Here is a 22,612-nt window from a genome sequence, read left to right as displayed (position 1 = left end):
CAGAACTACTTCCTCTTTAAGATATTGCACAAGACGACTGCAGCATAAGATAACAAGAGTTCAGCACATCAGTGTAGGTTTGTATTAATTATTGTGGGGGTCAAGGACAATGGATCCCAGAATTTTATTTTTTAGGGGGGGTCACATTGACTTGTCTGTAATATTGGGGGGTAATGACCCCCTTGTCCCCCACAGGAGTTAAGCACAACAGTGTAGTTTTGTATTGTTTATTGGGGGGATGAGTTCATTGTCGCTATCGACCACAATAGTGACAATGTTGTTATAAATGTCCTATGACAGACTTTTAATAGTAAAGAAATATGAGACACACACATCCACATCCTCTGCTGTTTTTTCATTTTTCCTCCTCTGTTTGTCTTAGTTTATCATGTTGTCAGATTGTTTCTCATTAAAAGTCATGGTTGGTTAACTACTTGATAGGCTCAACGTAATACATTCAAACAGTTAATATTCATTTGAGAAATAGATCATAAATACAATGCATGTATTCCTTTTAGTAATAGATTCGAATACAATGCATGTATTCGAATTCTGAAACTGTAACATTATGTTTAATACATTGGGGTGGATCCACACCAGTTAAAATGGTCAATACTTAATGATCTTAGAATTAGAAAGAACATTTGCTACACCAAAAACATTAATTGAACCTGTACATAAAAGGCCAGTGAACAATCACATCTACAACCCATCATTTAACTCAGCCTTTCTTACAGTAATATAAAACGCATGGATCACCAGGTCTTAGAACCTTGCATTGTAAAAACTGTCAGTTTTCTCCATATTAGTCACTGACTCAAGTACTCTTCAGTCATGGTTCTTTGTTGGTTCTCTGCGGTCCAGGTTTTGTGGTGGTTCTCCACAGTCAAGGTCCCTGGTTGTATTCGTCAGTCCAGGTTCTGTGGTGGTTCTCTTCAGTCCAGGTTCCGTGGTGGTTCTCCACAGTTCTCATAATCCGAGATTTTCTGACGGTCTTCGTCATTCTGGGAGTTTCTCACACTCTGAAAGAAGAACTCCTAGATAAATACTTCACACACAGCCACAATAGAACTAGGCAATGGGGGCAGAATATTCTATCACTATTATTGTATCACTATTATTGTATCACTGTATGTTTACCTATTAATTATGCAGGCCCGGATCTGTGTGTGTGTGGGGGGGTCAAAACATTGCCCACCCAGATAGAACAGAATATGTGGCCCCCCTGTTATCTCCTTACATAAACCCTGCAAGTGATATATGAATTAGATATGCCCCCCCCCCCCCAGGCCTGGCCTGTAATTATGGTGTCTTAAATGATTAATTTCTTCATTTTGGTTTAAACTGTGTAGGCATCACCATGAGCTACATTGAGAGTGCTCTGGAATAATTCATATTTGTGTTATTTTTCTAAACTAATCAACATTTAAAGTGGAACATATAAAGGGACCACTGAAAATGAAGAGACCACTGCTCCTTTTTCTTTCCTTTCCTAAAAAGTTGAAAAGGATAGTTTTGAGTGAGGAAGAGAACTGTTCAGTTTGCCGTGGTCTCTTAATTTTTTAACCCTTCTGTTCCTCACTCAAAACTTTCCTTTTCAACTTTTTTGGAAAGGAAAGAAAAAGGTGCAGTGGTCTTTTCATTTTTTCAGGAGCTGTAGATGCAAATGTATGTACATATATTTAGTTGTTTCCCCTCTGTTCTCCAGCACCTTGGGTTTATACAGATACAGTGATGATGGGGTCAAAGCACAGTCAGATCCATCTAGATAAATGATTCATGAAACCCAACCATTTATATACTATAACAAACATACTGCCAGCGTTTCGTAGTCAGGGGACAGGTTCCTCATGTTCAGAGTTGCGTACGTGTTACTGTTAGAGTCAGGATGGACACTCTGTGGGGGGAGAGAGGGAGAAGAAGTATGCAAACACTCTCATCGGCTACATAAAACACAAATTATGAAACACATTATGAGAAATTTACCGCCAGAGTGTCGTCAGTGGACAGGTTCCTCATGTTCAGAGTTGCGTACGTGTTACTGTTAGAGTCAGGATGGACACTCTGTGGGGGGAGAGGAAATACACAAACATACTCTCAAAGCCGGGCATTGCCCCCCCAGATAGAACAGAATCTGTGGCCCCCCTGATTTTGTCCCTACATAAACCCTGCAAATGGTATATGAATTAGATATGCGCCCCCCCCAATGATAACATAAAATAGCACCTCAGTAATTAAATTCTGGAGCCAGGCCTGTAATTATTGTGTCTTGAATTATTCATTTCTTCATTTTGGTTTAAACCCAGATGAAACTGTGTAGGCAACACCATGAGCAACATTGAGAGTGCTCTGGAATGAATCATTTTTGTGTAGTTTTTCAAAAATTATCAACATTTAAAGTGGAATAATGATTTGTCTTCCATATTTGTTCATACATGGTTAAAGGAATGATTGGACTGTCTATACACACAACCCAACACTAACTGAGGGAGAGCTGGGTGGAGCTAGCACGAGTGCAGGGTCAGAAGACCACACTGATCTCCCCAAAGTTCAGCAATTTGATAGAACTTATTGATGTAATAATTAATTACTTCAATAAGTATTTTTAGATGTTCTGTCCGAGCGAAAACACAAAAAGGGGGATCACCCATTGATTGTGGTACATGCCATATACATTTCATGCGTGGACTGTCATTTTCTCCACAGATGGTTCAAAAGCTTACGTCATAAGTCAACGGGCTTGTCTCTGTAATTCTTTCGGGACAAGTGCATCGGCTAAACAACACAAAGGTGAAACAGTGACACATTTGCGTTTTTCTCTGCCGTTAGTACCGATGACTTATTCAGCGTCCTTTTTTAGATGTTCCCCCTAATGATTTAGTTAATAAATCCATCTGGAGTGTTTTATCTGTGAGCACAGTACTGCTCCGGTTTTTCCTGCACATGGGCGCCATCATGTGGACCAAGGACATTAGACGTAAAACTCTTGACCACATTCCAATGGATTCGCCAAGATTTCATGGACACCTTTTGTTTCAATTGTATGTTCAATAAACTTTTACATTCTGCCTCAACCTATGTTTTTCTCCTCCCAAATATAAATTGCTGAACTTTAGTATTTACTTTGTTTTTATGGTCTTCCTAAATAGGTTGCTTTGTCTAGCGGCAACTCAACCTCGGCCACTGACAAAATGACTTTTTTCATTCAATTCATGATTATTATTGTATTGTAATTGATTACTGTTCAGAGAATAAAGTAACGTTTCTGGATTAGTTAATTTTTTTTCTACAAATACCTGTCTGCTTTTCAATTAACACTTTCCAATGCATTCATATTATATATAAATTTCTTGGCAAAATTGGGTTTACAGTCACAACAGGTGGTGTAGTGATGTGTTGCGAGAGCAAGGAACCAGATGCAGGCAGGGGTAGTCGGTGTGGATTCTTTAATATATAAGAAATAAACAAACACCGAGCACAAAACACACAAAAGCAAAGGGCTGACTAAAGCAGCAAAAACGACAATAAGAAATGGTACAAGTACTTACAATAACGGCAACATCCAAACATGACAAGAACAATGAGCCACAATGTGGGGAGCAGAGGGGAAACATACATACACATACAAATTAGCTAGATTGGGACCTGGTGTGGAGGATTGGAAACATGTGACAGTCCGGGATGTGTTCGTGAGAATATGGGAACTTGTGAAAATATGGCACGGTGGCGCTGCTGCTCACCGCACCATGACATTTACTGGAAAAACATACCCACAAAAAGTTATTCCCAAAAGGACCACTGAATATCTCAGTCAATGAGGTCCCGGCTTACCTGTACAATCACTGCTTTGTCTTGCCCGACAGAGGTGGATTTGGAGGCCTTCTTCCTGTTTGGTGAAGAATTGAATCAATCAATCAAACGATAAAGCAAAATCCCCATATTCACATTTATGATAATACATTCTTCTTACTCACCTGAACCAAATGAAGCCAGAGAGAAGGAGAATTAGAATCACAACAACTAATGTGATTCCTACAACTGTACCAGTTGTAACTGATTGTTCCCCTAAAGATAATTCAGGAGAGAGGACATTCGTAAGGCCTTTGACACCACAGGAGTATCTGCCTCTATCCTCAGTGCTGTCAGGGTCGAGGATCAGGTAACTAGTCACAGTCTTTTGGTGGGTGAGATGTTGTCCGTTTTTGTACCAGACATATGTGAGGTTGGAGTTGTCAGTTAGAGGACAGGATGTGCTACAGGTCAAAGTTTTAGTTTTCCGTTTTCCAGGAGTCACCTTCACCTGCAGGTCTGAAATGAAATGGATGAAAAACAACTGAAGATATTTACAGTGAATAGGTACCCCAGATTGATTAAATTCATGTGATTTATACGTTGTACAGTATTACCTGTAACAGTCAGAGTAGTTCCAGGGAAGCTGTACCCCCACTCTGTATTCCTAGTTTTAAATCTGAACTTGTACTCAGCTGAGTCAGTCTCTCTCAGGTCTGTGATTCTCAGGGTACAGTTACTCACATTATCTCCAAGGTACTTCACACGACCTGAATACTCTGGCAATGAACCCAGGTTTGTTGGCGCCTCATCATGTTTCTCTTGGATATACCAGTTTGACCAAGATAATTTTTTATTATTTGGATATTGATACTTGCAGGGTAGATCCACCACTGAGCCCTTCAAGGCACAGATACTCTGACGGGTATAAGTCACGTTGAAACATTGTCTACCCAGAACACCTGAAACACAACAACCCAACATTAACTTATTACATTGTACTTCATGTAGGCAGTACTGACCACCAATGGAATGGCTCCACAGTTGTGCTCATAATTTTGCATACCCTGGCAGAAATCATGAAATGTTGGCATTGGTTTAGAATATATGACTGATAATGTATAAGGATAGTGATCATAGGAAGCCATTTATTATCACACAGTTGTTTGGCTTCATTTTAAATCATAATGTTAACAGAAATCATCCAAATGACCCTGATCAAATGTTTACATACCCTGGAATGTACAGACACACAAGGTGTCACACACACAGGTGAAAATGGCAATTAAAGGTGAATTTCCCACACCTGTGGCTTTTTAAATTGCAATTAGTGTCTGTGTATAAATAGTCAATGAGTTTGTTTACAGGGTAATATAACTTTATAAAAATTTAAAAGGATATAAAAAGATATCCAATTCCTTGCAAATGCCAGTCCGTACTGTTCAATCACTTATTAAGAAGTGGAACATTCTGGGATCTCTTGATACCAAGCCAAGGTCAGGTAGACCAAGAAAGATTTCAGCCAAAACTGCCAAAAACCCACAGGTAACCTCAGGAGAAATAAAGTCTGCTATGGAAAAAGACCATGTGATTGTTTCAAGGAGCACAATACAACGATCCTTGAACAGAAATGAGCTTCATGGCTGAGTTGCCAGAAAGAAGCCTTTACTGCACCAATGCCACAAAAAAACCTGTTTACAATATGCCCGACAACACCTTGACAGTTGAATGTGATTCCCATGAAAAAATTTAAAACGTGTTTTGGCTGCTCACTCATGTTTTCTTTACAAATTGTACATATATTATCTATTCTCCAAGGGTATGAAGATGTATTTTGCCTGCTCACTCCAATTCTCCAAGGGTATACAAATTCTGAGCACAACTGTAATAGTAAGATTTTAATTGCGATGACTGCACTTTTCTGTGAACCCTCTAATCTAATTGTGAACCATCTAATTCATTTGTGAACCCTCTAATATATGTGTGAACCCTCTGTTCTATTTGTGAACCCTCTGATCTATTTGTGAACCCTCTGTGCTATTTGTGAAACCTCTGATCCAATCGTGAACCCTCTGATCCATTTGTGAACCCTCTGATCTATTTGTGAACTATCTGATCCATTTGTGAACCATCTGATCCAATCGTGAACCCTCTAATCTATTTGTGAACCCTCTGATCTATTTGTGAGCCATCTGATATATTTGTGAACGCTTTTTCAGACCTTCACCTGTAATAGTGTCCCTATTCCCTATTACATAGGATCATCCATCATTTGAATGATTGTAGTTAAAAACATACTCACACATTGTAGGAGATTGGAGATCCTCATGGTCTTTCACAGAACAGGAGAAACTGGATGTATAATAACTTATTACTGAGAGTTGCCTGGAAGTAGGCTCATCTAGACGTTGACCGTTTCTGTACCAGATGTAGGTAGCGTTGGTCAGAGTACAGTTGGTGACACAGGTCAGTGTTACATACTCTCCCTTCTTGGAAACAATTGGTGACACCACCACCTGGGTTTTCTGGCCACAGTCTTTTGCCATAGTTACTAAGTGTGAATGAAAACAACAGAAGATCAACATGACTTGGTTTTATACACAATGCTGTTAATTGATGTTTATAATCACACATATTTTCCTGAATAGTTTGAATACATTTTAGAGATCCTAGATCAAACAATACAGAGAAAGAGTTTTGACATACCTGACCAGAGAACAAACACCAGCACACTTTGTGTTGTTCTGAAGACCATTTTTGCATCTGTCTCTCTCTATCTGCATTATACATCAAATGACAAGTGAACAATTGTTTAGTGTCTGAGTCACAATGTAAATGTTTACACAAGTGTCTTTAAATGGATGGTTGCTAAAACCACACAACCCAGAAATGGAAAGTATATTTGGTAACACCTACAGTAAGGGCACAGTAATTGGCATTAGTTCGAATATGTATTAATGTTAGTATATATATTAGTTAAAACGGATCAAAAGTTAGTAAATGTCCTCACTGTGTTATTATTCATGTTTATTCATGTTTAGGTAAACATCTATTGATACATTAATAAACGATTGGATTTCCAAGCTTTTATTCTGATTCTGGATATTCCTTGCTCATTCTACTCTTTAGGATATTTATCAACAATAGGAAGCGGTGAGCATTTTCAACTGGAGCCCATTGCACAGTGAAACCCTTGGCGAAAGAACTTGCAAAGTGCTTTAATCCAAAGTCTTGCAAAACAAAACATATATTGAAAATGAGACATGAAAAAACATATAATCAAATAATAACTTTGGACACTGATTTATGCGAGAGACCAGTGGAAACTGGCCAACATCACTTATTGCCTTTTATAGGCGATTTAGAGGATCATCACGGTGGCTGTGAATCATTCATATAGTTTACACAGAAATGTCTATAATTAATGGTTAATTACTATTCAGTAATGATGAAGAGCCCAGATACATTGGTTACATTGCTTGCCATTGGTATCTAGTATATAATAAGGGCTATGTAAGTTAAGTTCATGTTTCCTCTCTAATTACTAATGTCACATTAAGGGCTCACGTACATTTACAGAGGATATAAACAGTCTACACACCCCTGTTAAAATGTCAGGTTCTTGTGATGTAAAAGAATGAGACAAAGATAAATCATGTCAGAACTTTTTTCACCTTTAATGTGACCTGTAACGTGAACAAATCAATTGAAGTGAAATCTTTGAGGGGGAAAAATAAAAAAACTCATAATAACCTGGTTGCATAAGTGTCCACACCCTTAAACTAATACTTTGTGGAAGCACCTTTTGATTGTATTACAGCACTCAGTCATTTTGGATAGGAGTCTATTAGCAAGGCACATCTTGACGTGGAAATATTTGCCCACTCTTCTTTGAAAAAGCACTCCAAATCTGTCAGATTGCAAGGACATCTGTGCACAGCCCTCTTCAGATCACCCCACAGATGTTCAATTGGATTCAGGTCTGGGCTCTGGCTGGGCCATTCCAAAACGTTAATCATCTTCAGGTGAAGCCATGCTTTTGTGGATTTGGATGTGTGCTTTGGGTCATTGTCGTGCTGAAAGGTGAACTTCATCTTCAGCTTTCTAATGGAAGCCTGAAGGGTATGTGCCAAAACTGCCTGATATTTGGAACTGTTCATAATTCCCTCCACCATGACAAAGGCACCGGTTCCAGCTGAAGAAAAACAGCTCCAAAGCATCCTGCTGCTACCACCAAGCTTCACTGTGGGGTATTATGTTCTTTAGGTGATGTGCCAAAACATAGCTTTTGGAATTATGGCAATTATGGCAAGTGCAAAAATGGTTTCATCAGACCATAACACATTTTCCCACGTGCTTTTTGGGGACTTGATGTTTGTTTTTGCACACTTCAGCCAGGCTTGGATTCATTTTATTTGTAAGAAAAGGCTTCCATCTTCCCACCCTACCCCATAGCCCATTCATATGAAGAATACGGGAGATTGTTGTCACATGTAGCACATTGCCAATACTTGCCAGAAATTCCTGCAGTTCCTTTAATGTTGCTGTTCGCCTCTTGGAAGCCTCCCTGACCAGTTTTCTTCTCGTCTTTTCATAAATTTTGGAGTGACGTCCAGTTCTTGGTAATGTCTCTGTTGTGCCATATATTTTCCACTTGATGATGACTGTCTTCAACTGTGTTCCATGGTATATCTAATGCTTTGGAAATTATTTTGTACCCTTCTGCTGACTGATATCTTTCAACAATGAAATCCTTCTGATGCTTTGGAAGCTCTCTGGTGACCATGGCTTTTGCTCAGAGATGTAACTAAGAAAATGTCAGGAAAATCCTACAAGAACAGCTGAACCTTATTTGTGATTAATCAGAGTCACTTTAAATTATGGCTGTTGTGTAATGATTAGTTTGAATGTGATTGGTTAATTCAGAACACAGCCACATCGCCAGTTATAAGAGGGTGTCCACACTAATGCAACCAGGTTATTGTAAGGTTTTTATTATTCATTTTTCTCCCTCGAAGATTTCAGTTTGTTTTCAATTGAATTGTTTACTTTATGGGTCACATTAAAGTGGAAAATGTTCTGACATGATTTATCATTGGCTCATTCTTTTACACCTCAAAAACCAGGCATTTTAACAAGGGTGTGTAGACTTTTTATATCCACTGTATAAGGAATAGTAACAACTCAAAGATGAATACATTGGAGTTTTTCTCTATGTTCCCAAAGGTTGTAAAGCCGAGGATATCCCCAGGAAGATGAGCAAGTAAATTATACATCCAGAATGAGAGCAAAATGTTTGATACAGAGGATACATTTGTTAATAAATCTATAACTTTGGACTTTTGGACTGAATTTAGTTAGGACATTTACTGTTAATCAGTTTTAACTAATACATCTCTTAACATTTTTACTTACATATATATCTGCCATTGTTAATATTAACAAAGATTAATACATTTATATTAATTAAAACAGTTACTGTTAGTAAATATAATTACTTATAATTACAATACACATATTGGAAAGTGTTACCAAATGTCTTAGTCAACGAAGTAGCTATCTACAGAAGAATACAGTTGATTACAAAAAAACACAATATTGTAAAATGTCTTCCAGCGTACTTACATTAAACAATGCTGAGTTGTTGTATGACTGGCTGGTGATGAGGAAACAAGTTTAAATGTGTTGTTGGTAGATATGAATTATGAGTTGACAGATTACAAGTAGCTGCTGTCTGAACAGTTTTACTTCCTCTTTAATATAACTTAGCAAGACAACTAGTGCCACTGCAACATAAGACTGCATGAGCTATGCATCAGATATAATACATTACTATATTATATAAAATAAGAATATTTTGATATTACTCAAACTCCACATCGCTTCTGAATTGTAGATGAAAAAACTTGTATCCCTGAGTTAGTGCATCACTCTGGGTGGGTATTTGGTGACATAATGGCCCAGTTCTAGTGAGGATTACGTGGACCAGCCCCTCAGTCGGTTCCATGAGCCTTTATCGCCTGATAGCAATTATTTAACAAATCTGTATCACTTGGTTCTGGAAGTCCAGGTTCTGTGGTGGTTCTCTTCAGTCCAAGTTCTGTGGTGGTTCTCTTCAGTCCAAGTTCTGTGGTGGTTCTCTTCAGTCCAGGTTCTGTGGTGGTTCTCCAAAGTTCTCATAATCCAAGTTTTTCTGACCGTCATTGTCATTGTGCGAGTCCCTCACACACTGAAAGAAGACATCCTAGATGAACACTTCACACACCACTATATGAACACACATCATTTTATGAACACACACAACTTTATTAATACACATCACTATATAAACACACACCACAATATAAACACACACAACTTTATTAATACACACAACTTTATTAATACACACCACTATATGAACACACACCACTATATAAACACACACCACCATTTAAACACACACCACTTTATGAAGACACACCACTATATAAACACACACCACTATACAAACACACACCACCATTTAAACACAAACCACTTTATGAACACACACAAAATAACAAAAAATGAAGTGACACAAGTTTAGTTTGGATCATACAGTAATGAGGGGGTTAAAGTACAGACTGTCAGTTCTATAAAAAATCTGTTATAAAACATAACCATTGTCACATTATAAGAGACTTACATCCAGAGTGTCGTAGTCAGGTGACCTGATCTTCATGTTCAGAGATGAGTACGTGTTACTGTTAGTATCAGGATGGACACTCTGTTGGGTAGAGAGATGAGAGATTAAATAAACACATTCTCATAAACTAAATAAAACTAAAAAATATGTGACTTACATCCAGAGTGTCGTAGTCAGGTGACCTGGTCTTCATGTTCAGAACTGAGTACGTGTCACTGTTAGTATCAGGATGGACACTCTGTTGGGTAGAGAGAAACAATACACAACTATTCCAAGATATTCCAATACACAAGATCGTCCGTTAACTGAATCTTATACCACCATATGTGTCAGCTTTTTGTCTGTCATTACATCTCCCCGAGTACCAGTCTCCTTGTTCCCGGCACACCATGAAGGCACCCGTAATCACCACTGATCCTGAGCACCTGCACCAGTCTACACACCTGGGGGGCTGATTGCCACTCTCCCTATAAATGTTTTGTTATCTTCTGCTCACCGTGTTTTTCCCCTCGTTCGTTTCCAGACCCTTGTTCCGAGACCCGTCCTCCACCTCCCTCCCAACCACCTGGATCATCTATCTGCCTTCCCGTTATCGACCTTCGCCTGGACTGACTCCCCGCTCTGTTGATCGAACCCTGCCTGACCTTCTGACCATTCTTGCCTCCCGGACTTCGTACCTCTGCTACCCACTATCCACCCTCCAACAATACATTCATTCCCACCTACGTAATTCTTACGTATCTCCACCATCATCTCAGACTACTACGACAAACATCATCATTGTCCTTTTACCCCGGTGTCTGTATCTGCTTCTGGATCCTACCTCTGTACAGTAATGAGGGGTCCCGGGAGTCGTGACAATATGGATAGAAAACCATGTGCTAAGCTTAAGCCAATGTGTACTCTCTCATTTCAATCTGCCATACTGGTAGCCTTCCATCAAAAACTTTCCAAGCACTGAACATTGGAAAAAGGATAAAGTGTTTCACTAACTTCACACAAGAGCCTGTAATTATTCAGATCCAACATCACACCAGAGCCTGTAATGACACAGATCTGACATCACACCAGAGCCTGTAATGACACAGATCCAACATCACACCAGAGCCTGTAATGACACAGACCTGACATCACACCAGAGCCTGTAATGACACAGATCGGACATCACACCAGAGCCTGTAATGACACAGATCTGACATCATACCAGAGACTGCAATGACACAGATCTGACATCACACCAAAGCCTGTAATGACACAGACCTGACATCACACCAGAGCCTGTAATGACACAGATCTGACATCACACCAGAGCCTGTATTGACACAGATCTGACATCACACCAGAGCCTGTAATGACACAGATCCAACATCACACCAGAGCCTGTAATGACACAGATCCGACATCACACCAGAGCCTGTAATGACACAGATCTGACATCACACCAGAGCCTGTAATGACACAGATCCAACATCACACCAGAACCTGTAATGACACAGATCTGACATCACATCAAAGCCTGTAATGACACAGATCCGACATCACACCAGAGCCTGTAATGACACAGATCTGACATCACACCAGAGCCTGTAGAGATGTAAAGAGAGAGATGTAAAGCAAGAAAGAGGTTTGGACAGTGATCAAGGAATTCTGCCTCACACTTTGACCAGTCTTGGCACCTTGTTTCTAGACTGGAGGTTCTGAAACCCAAATCAGTACAAGAACAGACTTACACCCAGTGTGTCATAGTCAGGAGACAGAGTGGTCAGGTTCTGAGCAGTCTGCGTTTCACCCATAGCGTCTGGATGGACACTCTGTGGAGAAACAGAGTCAGAGAGAGGGTTGAAGAGAGAGAAAACAACTCAAATAGGAAGGAAAATGTGTAGAGACAGAGAACGTTGTTGTCATCAGTGTAACTGATATAATCACCTGTGGGTCTGTTGTAGCGTCACTTCCTCCTGTAGATCTCCTGTAAAGAGGGACAGAGCATGTTACGATGTCTACTGACATCTAGTGGTTATTAGTTGTACTTACAGTCCCTGATATACTTGACATTAATCTGTCTAGGAAATGCTGACCTCCTCATGGTACAGTAGATGGTGACTAGAAGAACTGCAACAGTCAGGACGGCCCCCACTGTAACCACGGGAACCCAGGGAAACACTGCTTCATCTGTGGTCAAATAATTAACGAAAATAAATAGAATACACACACCCAGAATTCCTGAATCACAGCACAAGGATTGGAAAGCCGAACTTCAACCGGAACCACAGAATTGCCTCCATATGTGTTATCGGATCTTCACTGGACAACTCGCTAAGAGATTGGACCACTCACAGACCCGGCCCGGTAATGAATGGGATTAAGGCTATCATAGACGCCGTCTTTCCCAGCGGACGGAGAAAGTTGTTCTGGCAGGGGTACATCTAGACATCTCTATGGGCCTGGGGCCACAGTCAGGGCCTGACTGCTGAGGTGCATCACAACATCTCTATGGGCCTTGGGGACACAGTCCCCCCCTAAATTTGCCCTTTTTGTCTATTGCTTTGTGGCTCATTGCTTGTGTTCATGCTTCAGTTCACGGTGTCCCTCGCCTTCTGTGGTTTTGCTTGTTTTTCGGGAAACAAAAAAAGGAAGAACTTCCTGCTCTGTGCCTTGTGTCCTGCCCTGTGGCATTCACAAACATGAACCATAGCCCAGAGCTGAATTGGCCCAGTGTGAGGAAAAACTCAAACCACCTGAGGCTAAAGGCTCAGTTCACTCTTCCGATTTCACTCTAAACCCTCAGTGAACGAACACATGAGAGGGTAGAGTTGTGTTACACTCATGGATGAGGGTGGTTGTGTGCTACTCTGTGTAGATATGGCCATGTTATGTGCAATGGCAAGGCACATGGCTAAATAGCATTATCCTGCAGGTCTAGTACTGAAATCAGTGGGCAGCAGAAGGTCTACAGAAGGTATGATGCTAAATGTGAACTACATACAAATGCAAGCAGCATTTTTAGTACATTTCTAAATACTGTGAATTAATGAAAAAACATATTTGAGATACATATACGTGAAACATTGCCAAACTATTAGTACTGAGTATCTGGGAACAGGTCCAGTTCTGTTCATATGAAACAAAGGTGGACCCCAGCCGATAGAGCATCTGGTGTTGAGGATTGCAGGAAATAATCTGACACTCAAGTACGTAGAGAATATTCAGAATTTAAGTCAAGTCAATTGGTTACTCACTGACAGTGATGGTCTCAGAACGGAGGTCCTCATGACCTTTCACAGCACAGGAGTAGCCCACTTCCTCTGTGGTGAGTCCCAGGTGAAGGACGTTGTTGTGTTCATTCGTGACACGTTGTCCGTTTTGGTGCCAGATGTAGGTGGTGTCGTCAGTCAGAGGACAGGAGGTGCTACAGGTCAGAGTCACATTCCCTTCCTTAGTGGCAGGAGTCACTTTCACCTGAAGGTCTGAGACAATCATGATTTCCACCAATAATTACTAATTGGGAAGAATTATCATAAGTATTATCATAAACATTATATAGTACATGGTGTGGTGCCCCCAGGGGCCAGCAGAGGGGGATAGTGGTCAACGGCCGGTACATTGCCAGGCGCTGGCTCCACCACTGGGAGGCACCAGACGCAGCCTACACCAGGGCGTTGTCTCAGCTGCGCACAATGAGGCCTGATTGGCCAAACAACCGGGCGACAACCTATTTGACACAGGTGCAGATAAGTGGAAAGGAGAGAGCCGGCTGAAAGAAAACAATGTGCTGAATGAAGAGGACAGTGAGGAGTGATTTGAATGCTTATGTATTTGAGTTCTAAGTTCTGTTTAGTGAACAAAAGGAATTGTCTGAAAAACCTAACATCCAACTGCCTGGTGTCCACTGTGTTTGAACCCCCCCCTCCCCTACACCTCTCAGATACCACAAGAGGAGAATGGTTACCAGTAACAGTCAGAGTTGTCCCAGGGAAGCTGTAGCCCCATGTTACTTTGTTTGATGTAAATCTGAACTTGTACTCAGCAGAGTCACTCTCTCTCAGGTCTGTAACAGTCAGGGTGGAGTCTTTGTCTGTAGTTCGATGGTACTCCACCCGACCTGCATACTCTGGGTCCTGGTTCAAGTCTTTAATTATTCCAGAGTCCCATTTGTTGAACCAGGTTTTTTCTGTGACATTTTTACTGTTCAGATGGCTGAACGTGCAGGAGATGTTCACTGTGGAGCCTTTCAAGGCACAGACACTTTGATGGGTGTAACTGACATTCATGCAGCTCTGACCCACAACACCTGAAACACAATTACAACATACCATGAGATTGTATTCATGCTGTAGTTCTGAAGTGCCAATGATTGTTATTATTTTATATTTTCCAAGTTGACAATGTCTAAACACTACTCAAACAACAGACTGAATTTAAAACACACTTACACACCACAGCAGAGCGCAGATTCAATAAAGAACAGGAGAAACTGTCTGTGTGATATTCCTTAACAGAGTGTTGATGGGAAACAAGTTCATCAAGACGTTGTCCGTTCTTGTACCAGACGTAGGTGAGGTTGGAGTTGTCAGTCAGATTACAGCTGGTGGAACAGGTCAGAGTTTTAGTTTTTGGTTTCCCTGGAGTCACCTTCACCTGCAGGTCTGAAATTAAATGGACAGAAAAATTACCAAATATAATTACTACAAATAAGTACCCCAGGTACAATAGATTTTAATTGAAATTCTTATAATTATAGTTATATATTGTATTACCTGTGACAGTCAGAGTTGTTCCAGGGAAGCTGTACCCCCACTCTGCATTCTGTGTTTTAAATCTGAACTTGTACTCAGCTGAGTCAGTCTCTCTCAGGTCTGTGATTCTCAGGGTACATTCACTCATATTATCTCCAAGGTACTTCACACGACCTGAATACTCTGGCAATGAACTCAGTATAACAGGCCTCTCGTCACCTCTCTCTTGGACATACCAGCTTGTCCAAGAGAGTGTGTGATGATTTGGATATTGATACTTGCAGGGAAGATCCATCACTGAGCCCTCCAAGGCACAGATACTCTGACGGGTATAAGTCACGTTGAAACATTTTCTACCCAGAACACCTGAAACAACAGCCCCATAATAACTCAGTCTTATTGTACTGCCTATAGGCAGTACTGACCACCAATGGAATAGCTGGAATAGTCTGCCTGCTTTGTAGGATATTCCGTTATTATAAAGATTTGTGAACCCTCTGTGAACCCTTTTTCAGACCTTCACCTGTAATAGTGTCCCTATTCCCTGTTAAATAGGATCATCCATCATTTGAAAGATTGTAGTTAAAAACATACTCACACATTGTAGGAGATTGGAGATCCTCATGGTCTTTCACAGAACAAGAGAAACTGGATGTATAATAACTTATTACTGAGAGTTGCCTGGAAGTAGGCTCATCGAGACGTTGACCGTTTCTGTACCAGATGTAGGTAGCGTTGGTCAGAGTACAGTTGGTGACACAGGTCAGTGTTACATTCTCTCCCTTCTTGGAAACAATTGGTGACACCACCACCTGGATTATCTGGCCACAGTCTTTTGCCGTAGTTGCTATATATAAAAAAAAATAGATGACCATCACTCAGGGGGTTGTAGGAGAGGTTTTACGGACTATGCCGTTGATTTACATTTATAACCAAGGATCATAACCAAACTATCCCTGAAAAGTTTTAATACATTTTAGATATGACAAAATACAGAAAAAGGGGTTTCTACATACCAGTCACGGACCAGAGAAAAACGACCAACAGACTATATGCTGTTTTCAAGACCATTGTTGTATCTCTTTTTCTGCCTCAAACATCAAATGAGAAGTAAAGATTACTTAGTTAACAGATTCATCTGTCTGTGAAACACTGAAAACACATTATTATCCATGTTCTCCATTCAATGTGGGTTATTCTGAGAACCTTGAATCTAGGACCTAGCGTTCCTCAGTACCTAGAATAAATGGCATTTGTCCAGCCATGACCCCAAACATACATTAACCCAGCCACATTTAAAACAGGACAGCAACACAATCACTAGACATCTCAGTCCTTTATACCAGTCATTCAGTCACACCTGGCATTTATTCATAAATCTCACACCAAAGGTTATTTCCCTTGATAAATAATATGAAAGATTTTCTATCCTCGCTTCCTTATCATTCTTAAGGAAACCCATGAACTGAGAAGGAAAGTGTGTGCTGATGTTACGTGCTGTACAAAATGTCATAATTTTTTGTGTTCTTCCCTCTTTCTATCAGATTGGCGATCAAGGGTGTAATGCTAAGAAGATGCCTCTGCTGTTAAAATTTAGCTTCCCATCTTAACTTTGCCAACAGGACAAATGGAATGTTTCTGGAACTTCATTCTCTGGACAGATGAATACAGAATTGACCATTTTGGTCATAACCAAAATTGGTATGTTTGGCGAAAACCCAACTCTGCGTACCACCAGAAAACATTTTAAGAGACTGATTAGTGCCTATAGGAGATGTTTACTCTAAGTAATCAGTGCCGTTCACTTATTTTGTACACGTACAATCTGAGTTTTACAGGAGTAAAATCCTTGTGTTAAATCATGAAAATAGGTTTTTACTTGTGTCCTTTATGTGGAATGTCTTCCTTACAAAGTAGGTTTTAGATAAGGGTTTTGTCAGTTTCATGTAGGGTTCTCAATCTTTCAAACAGCACTCTACATGGCAAAAGGCTGAAGTAAGGCAACTGATTGACAGTGTGTTTAATAGTTATCCTTCCTCTTTACACATTTTGCAAGTTTAACCATTACAACAGTGGCCTACACTGATAATCACCAGATTTATATATAGAGTGGATATAAAAAGTCTATACACCCCTGTTAAGATGACAGGTTTTTGTTGTGTAAAAGAATGAGACAAAGATAAATCATGTCAGAAAGTTTTTCACTTTTCATGTGACCTATAATTGTGAACAATTCAATTGAAAAACAAACTGAAATCTTCGAGGTGGAAACATTTTAAATAAAAACCTTACAATAACCTGGTTGCATAAGTGTGCATACCCTCTTATAACTGGGTATGTGGCTGTGTTCAGAATTAACCAATCACATTCAAACTCATGTTAAATAGAAGTCATTACACCGTCCATCATTTAAAGTGACTCTGATTAATCACAAATAAAGTTCAGCTATTCTAGAAGGATTTTCCTGACATTTTCTTAGTTGCATCTCAGAGCAAAAACCATGGTCCACAGAGAGCTTCCAAAGCATCAGAGGGATCTCATTGTTGAAAAATATCAGTCAGGAGAAGGGTACAAAATAACTTTCAAAGCATTAGATATACCATGGAACACAGTGGAGACAGTCATCATCAGGTGGAGAAAATATGGCACAACAGAGACATTACCAAGAACTGGACGTTACTCCAAAATTGATGAAAAAACTAGAAGAAAACTGGTCAGGGAGGCTTCCAAGAGGCCAACAGCAACATTAAAGGAACTGCAGGAATTTCTGGCAAGTACAGGCTGTGTGCTACATGTGACAAAAATCTCCCGTATTCTTCATTTGAATGGGCTATGGGGTAGGGTGGCAAGATGGAAGCCTTTTCTTACAAATAAAAACATCCAAGCCTGGCAGAAGTGTTCAAAAACAAACATCAAGTCCCAAAAAAGCACGTGGGAAAATGTGTTATGGTCTGATGAAACCAATTTTGCACTTTATGGCCATAATTCCAAAAGCTATGTTTGGCGCAAATAAAACCACTGCACAACACCTAAAGAACATAATACCCCACAGTGAAGCTTGGTGGTAGCAGCAGGATGCTTTGGAGCTGTTTTTCTTCAGCTGGAACCGGTGCCTTTGTCATGGTGGAGGGAATTATGAACAGTTCCAAATATCAGGCAATTTTGGCACATACCCTTCAGGCGTCTATTAGAAAGCTGAAGATGAAGAGGTTCACCTTTCAGCACGACAATGACCCAAAGCACACATCCAAAACCACAAAAGCATGGCTTCACCTGAAGATGATTAACGTTTTGGAATGGCCCAGCCAGAGCCCAGACCTGAATCCAATTGAACATATGTGGGGTGATCTGAAGAGGGCTGTGCACAGGAGATGTCCTCGCAATCTGACAGATTTGGAGCGCTTTTGGAAAGAAGAGTGGGCGAATAGTGTCACGTCAAGATGTGCCTTGCTAATAGACTCCTATCCAAAATGACTGAGTGCTGTAATACAATCAAAAGTTGCTTCAACAAAGTTTTAGTTTAAGGGTGTGGACACTAATGCAACCAGGTTATTGTGAGTTTTAAATTTTTCCCCCTCAAAGATTTCACTTCAACTGAATTGTTTCACGTTACAGGTTACATTAAAGGTGACAAATTTCTGACATGATTTATCTTTGTCTCATTCTTTTACATCACAAGAACCTGACATTTTAACAGGGGTTTGTAGATTTTTTATATCCACTGGATATACAAATATATACAGGTGCGGGTCAGAAATTTTGAATATCATCAATAAGTTGATTTATTTCAGTCATTCCATTCAAAAAGTGAAACTATATTATTTTCCTTCCTTACACACACTGATATATTTCAAATGTTTCTTTCATTTAATTGTGATGATTATAACTGACAACTAATGAAAATCCCAAATTCAGTATCTCAGAAAATTAGAATATTACTAAAAATATTTGTAGAAATGTTGGCCAACTGAAAGTATGAACATGAAAAGTATGAGCATGTACAGCACTCAATACTTAGTTGGGACTCCTTTTGCCTGAATTACTGCAGCAATGCGGCGTGGCATGGAGTCAATCAGTCTGTGGCACTGCTCAGGTGTTATGAGACCCCAGGTTGCTCTGATGGTGGCCTTCAGCTCTTCTGCATTGTTGAGTCTGGCGTATCGCATCTTCCTCTTCACAATGCCCCACAGATCTGTTATAGGGTTAAGGTCAGGCGAGTTTGCTGGCCAGTAAGGACAGGGATACCATGGTCCTTAAACCAGGTACTCGTAGCTTTGGCACTGTGTGCAGGTGCCAAGTCCTGTTGGAAAATGAAATCTGCATCTCCATAAAGTTGGTTACCAGCAGGAAGCATGAAGTGCTCTAAAACTTCCTGGTAGACGGCTGCGTTGACCTTAGAAAACACTGTGGATCAACACCAGTAGATGACATGGCAACCCAAACCATCACTGACTGTGGAAACTTTACACTGGACTTCAAGCAAAGTGGAATCTGTGCCTCTCCTCTCTTCCTCCAGACTCTGGGACCTTGATTTACGAAGGAAATGCAAAATGTACTTTCATCATAGAACATAACTCTGCAGCAGTCCAGTCCTTTTTGTCTTTAGCCCAGACGAGACGCTTCTGAAGATGTGTCTTGTTCAAGAGTGGCTTGACACAAGGAATGCGACAGCTGAAACCCAAGTCTTGCATACGTCTGTGCATGATGGTTCTTGTAGCACTGACTCCAGCTGCAGTCCACTCTTTGTGAATCTCCCACACATTTTTGAATGGGTTTTGTTTCACAATCCTCTCCAGGGTGCGGTTATCCCTATTGCTTGTACACATTTTTTCTACCACATCTTTTCCTTCCCTTCGCCTCTCTATTAATGTGCTTGGAAACAGAACTCTGTGAACAGCCAACCTCTTTAGCTTTGACCTTTTGTGTCTTGCCCTCCTTGTGCAAGGTGTCGTCTTTTGGACAACTGTCAAGTCAGCAGTCATCCCCATGTTTGTGTTGCCTACAGAACTAGACTGAGAGACCATTTAAAGGCCTTTGCCGGTGTTTTGGGTTAATTAGCTGATTAGAGTGTGGCACCAGTTGTCTTCAATATTGAACCTTTTCACAATATTCAAATTTTCTGAGATACTGAATTTGGGGTTTTCATTAGTTGTCAGTTATAATCATCAAAATTAAAAGACATAAACACTTGAAATATATCAGTCTGTGTGGAATTAATGTATACATTATACAAGTTTCACTTTTTGAATGGAATTACTGAAATAAATCAACGTTTTGATGATATTCTAATTTTATGACCAGCACCTGTATATATATATATATATATATATGTATACAGCTCCGGAGAAAATTAAGAGACCACCATCTTTAAGTATATTTCATTATATAGTTGCAGAGTCTGAATGGAAATCATTCATATGCATCACTCGGTGAAGTGAATTGTTACAGTGAGGCAGAGATGATGCCAATGAATAAAGTTTACATTCAAACATTTTAACCTGAATGGCGTAATGACTTTTCATGATGACATGTAGACCAAGAGTACACATAGAATTGGTTAACCATAAATGCCACAGAATAGAGAAACACCACTAACCACGTACTGCCGAAAGTCTGTTTTGATTCTGAGAACATTTAGAGCACTGATACCTGGATCACCAATTATTATTATTATGACTTAGCAAAGTGCCAAACACATTATTCCAATATTAATACATTAAGCACACTTACATTACGTGGGGCTGTGGCTTTGCAAGACAACTGACTGGCAATGAGGAAACAAGAAGCGTTTGGTACACACACGTGTTGCAAGTAGTCAGAGCAGAGTAGAAGTGGGCTGAACTGTTTTCCTTCCTCTTTAAGACGTTAGGCAAGAAGGAAACTAGTGTCACTGTCACATATGGAAACAGATTTTAGCTCTAGGTTTAATGAATATGGTAACCCTAACTCTCAAGAATTATTGGCCCCCCTTGGTAAATATGTCATTTTTATTCAGCAATTTAATAAAAAATACAAAAAATGTAGGTAAACTCTATTAGAAGTACATTCCCACTGAGTTATATTTCTTTTGAAGTGTATCTGATTCACTAGGAACTCATATGTTTACATGTGACTCAAATCCCAAACTCCATTAACCCTCCATTAAGTTGGGTTAAGAGAATACTTTAACAGCAGACGGACTGATGTTGAGAAAAGGACTGTGCATACATTCACCTCCTGGAACATATACGTTATATTAAGAAGGGGAAGCTCATAGCCCATACAAATGCTTTACACCAACTTTCAGGGCGTAGTCCCCTAAGAATAGTAATAAGACGAAGAAGAGGAACCATACAGAAGAAATATTTATTATTAACAATACAATCGTTTAGTGTATATGTGGTACTGTACTGTTCAACTTGAAAAGTTTCAAAAAGCTGGGAAAGGGGCAATAAAAGACTGGAAAAGTTGTGTAATGCAAAAAAAAAAGCCTAGTGGAACATCTCACAACTAATTAAATTAGTTGGCAACAGGTCAGTAACTTGACTTAACTTTAAGAATCACGTTTGTCAACGTAAAATTGCAAAGAGTTTGGTCAAGTCATCCTCAATGGTAAATAACATAATTAAAAGGTTCAGAGAATCTGGAGAAATCTCTGTACGCAAGGGTCAAGACCAAAAAACAAATTCGGATGGACGTGATCTACAGGATCTCAAGTGGCACTGCATTCAAAACAGACATGATTCTGCTGTGGACATCACTGCATGGGCTCAGACACTTCCAAAAACCCTAATCCTGTGAACACAATACGTTGCCGCATCCACAAAAGCAGTTTAAAACTCTACCATGCAAAGAATAAACCATATATGAACATGATCCAGAAATGCTGCTGCCTTCTCTGAGCCCAAGCACATTTTGGATACACTGAGATGAAGTGGAAAACTGTTCTGTGGTCAGAAATCATTTTTGGGAATCATGGACACCATGTCCTCCAGAGTAAAGAGGTGAGGGACCATCTGGCTTGTTTTCAGCGCACCATTCAAAAGCCAGCATTCGTGATGGTATGGGGGTGCATTAGTGCACATGGCATGGATGAGTTGCACAGCTGTGAAGGCACCATTAATGCTGAATAATATTTACAGGTTTTGAAGCAACAAATGCTGCCATCCAGACATCTTTTTCAGGGAAGGCCTTGCTTATTTCAGCAAGACAATGCCAAACCACATTCTGTATGTATTACAGAAATACTAAACTGGCCTGCCTGCAATCCAGACCTGTCACCCCTAGAAAACATTTGGCGCATTATGAAAGGAAATATATGAGGAAGGAGACCCTGAACTATTGAGCAGCTGAAATCCAATATCAAACAAGAATGAGAATACATTTCTCTTTCAGAACTACAGCAATTGATCACCTCAGTCACCAAACGCATTCAAAGTATTTA

General features: G+C 40.0%; 2 protein-coding genes across 6 annotated transcripts; both read right to left on the bottom strand.

The window, feature by feature from the left end:
• Window positions 1-181: 181 nt before the first annotated feature.
• LOC114839748 (leucine-rich repeats and immunoglobulin-like domains protein 1) lies at window positions 182-9,503 on the bottom strand. The gene is made up of 9 exons (XM_034294279.1): window positions 9,415-9,503; window positions 6,496-6,566; window positions 6,092-6,340; window positions 4,407-4,751; window positions 3,975-4,308; window positions 3,832-3,886; window positions 1,987-2,064; window positions 1,817-1,897; window positions 182-1,022 (listed from the first exon to the last, which is right to left on the bottom strand). Exons 2-9 carry the CDS (start codon window positions 6,542-6,544, stop codon window positions 936-938), a joined length of 1,278 nt encoding a protein of 425 aa, XP_034150170.1. The 5' UTR covers window positions 6,545-6,566; window positions 9,415-9,503; the 3' UTR covers window positions 182-935.
• Window positions 9,504-9,907: 404 nt separating this feature from the next.
• Window positions 9,908-22,333, bottom strand: LOC117594877. Of its 5 annotated transcripts, XM_034294276.1 has the most exons (14): window positions 20,920-22,333; window positions 16,206-16,276; window positions 15,788-16,036; window positions 15,211-15,555; window positions 14,887-15,099; window positions 14,403-14,744; window positions 14,001-14,165; window positions 13,692-13,920; window positions 12,532-12,627; window positions 12,383-12,422; window positions 12,187-12,267; window positions 10,614-10,694; window positions 10,457-10,537; window positions 9,916-10,018 (listed from the first exon to the last, which is right to left on the bottom strand). In XM_034294276.1, the coding sequence occupies exons 2-14, from the start codon at window positions 16,258-16,260 to the stop codon at window positions 9,932-9,934; spliced, it is 2,064 nt and encodes a 687-aa protein (XP_034150167.1). In that variant the 5' UTR covers window positions 16,261-16,276; window positions 20,920-22,333; the 3' UTR covers window positions 9,916-9,931. The 5 variants fall into 5 exon arrangements, with proteins under 5 accessions (XP_034150166.1, XP_034150167.1, XP_034150164.1 ...); XM_034294273.1 differs by having other exon boundaries at window positions 12,532-12,625; window positions 13,693-13,920; window positions 14,001-14,744; XM_034294277.1 differs by lacking the exon at window positions 14,001-14,165.
• Between the last annotated feature and the right edge of the window lie 279 nt (window positions 22,334-22,612).

Source organism: Esox lucius, chromosome 9 (genome assembly GCF_011004845.1).
Source record: "Esox lucius isolate fEsoLuc1 chromosome 9, fEsoLuc1.pri, whole genome shotgun sequence".
NCBI lineage: Eukaryota > Metazoa > Chordata > Actinopteri > Esociformes > Esocidae > Esox > Esox lucius.
The sequence above is the reverse complement of the archived record's forward strand: the minus strand, read 5'-3'. Positions and strand labels throughout refer to the sequence as shown.

What these genes read in the sequence shown, in the direction of transcription:
- LOC117594877 (XM_034294273.1), bottom strand. Translation starts at nt 16,260, where the DNA reads ATGGTCTTGAAAACAGCATATAGTCTGTTGGTCGTTTTTCTCTGGTCC. An exon ending in TCTGCGCTCTGCTGTGGTGT is followed by an intron (nt 14,745 to 14,886) that starts GTAAGTGTGTTT and finishes ATTGTGTTTCAG; the next exon opens with GTGTTGTGGGTCAGAGCTGC. An exon ending in ACGCTACAACAGACCCACAG is followed by an intron (nt 12,268 to 12,382) that starts GTGATTATATCA and finishes GTTTCTCCACAG; the next exon opens with AGTGTCCATCCAGACGCTAT.
- LOC114839748 (XM_034294279.1), bottom strand. Translation starts at nt 6,544, where the DNA reads ATGGTCTTCAGAACAACACAAAGTGTGCTGGTGTTTGTTCTCTGGTCA. An exon ending in AACTACTCTGACTGTTACAG is followed by an intron (nt 4,309 to 4,406) that starts GTAATACTGTAC and finishes ATTTCATTTCAG; the next exon opens with ACCTGCAGGTGAAGGTGACT. An exon ending in CCACTGACGACACTCTGGCG is followed by an intron (nt 1,898 to 1,986) that starts GTAAATTTCTCA and finishes CTCCCCCCACAG; the next exon opens with AGTGTCCATCCTGACTCTAA.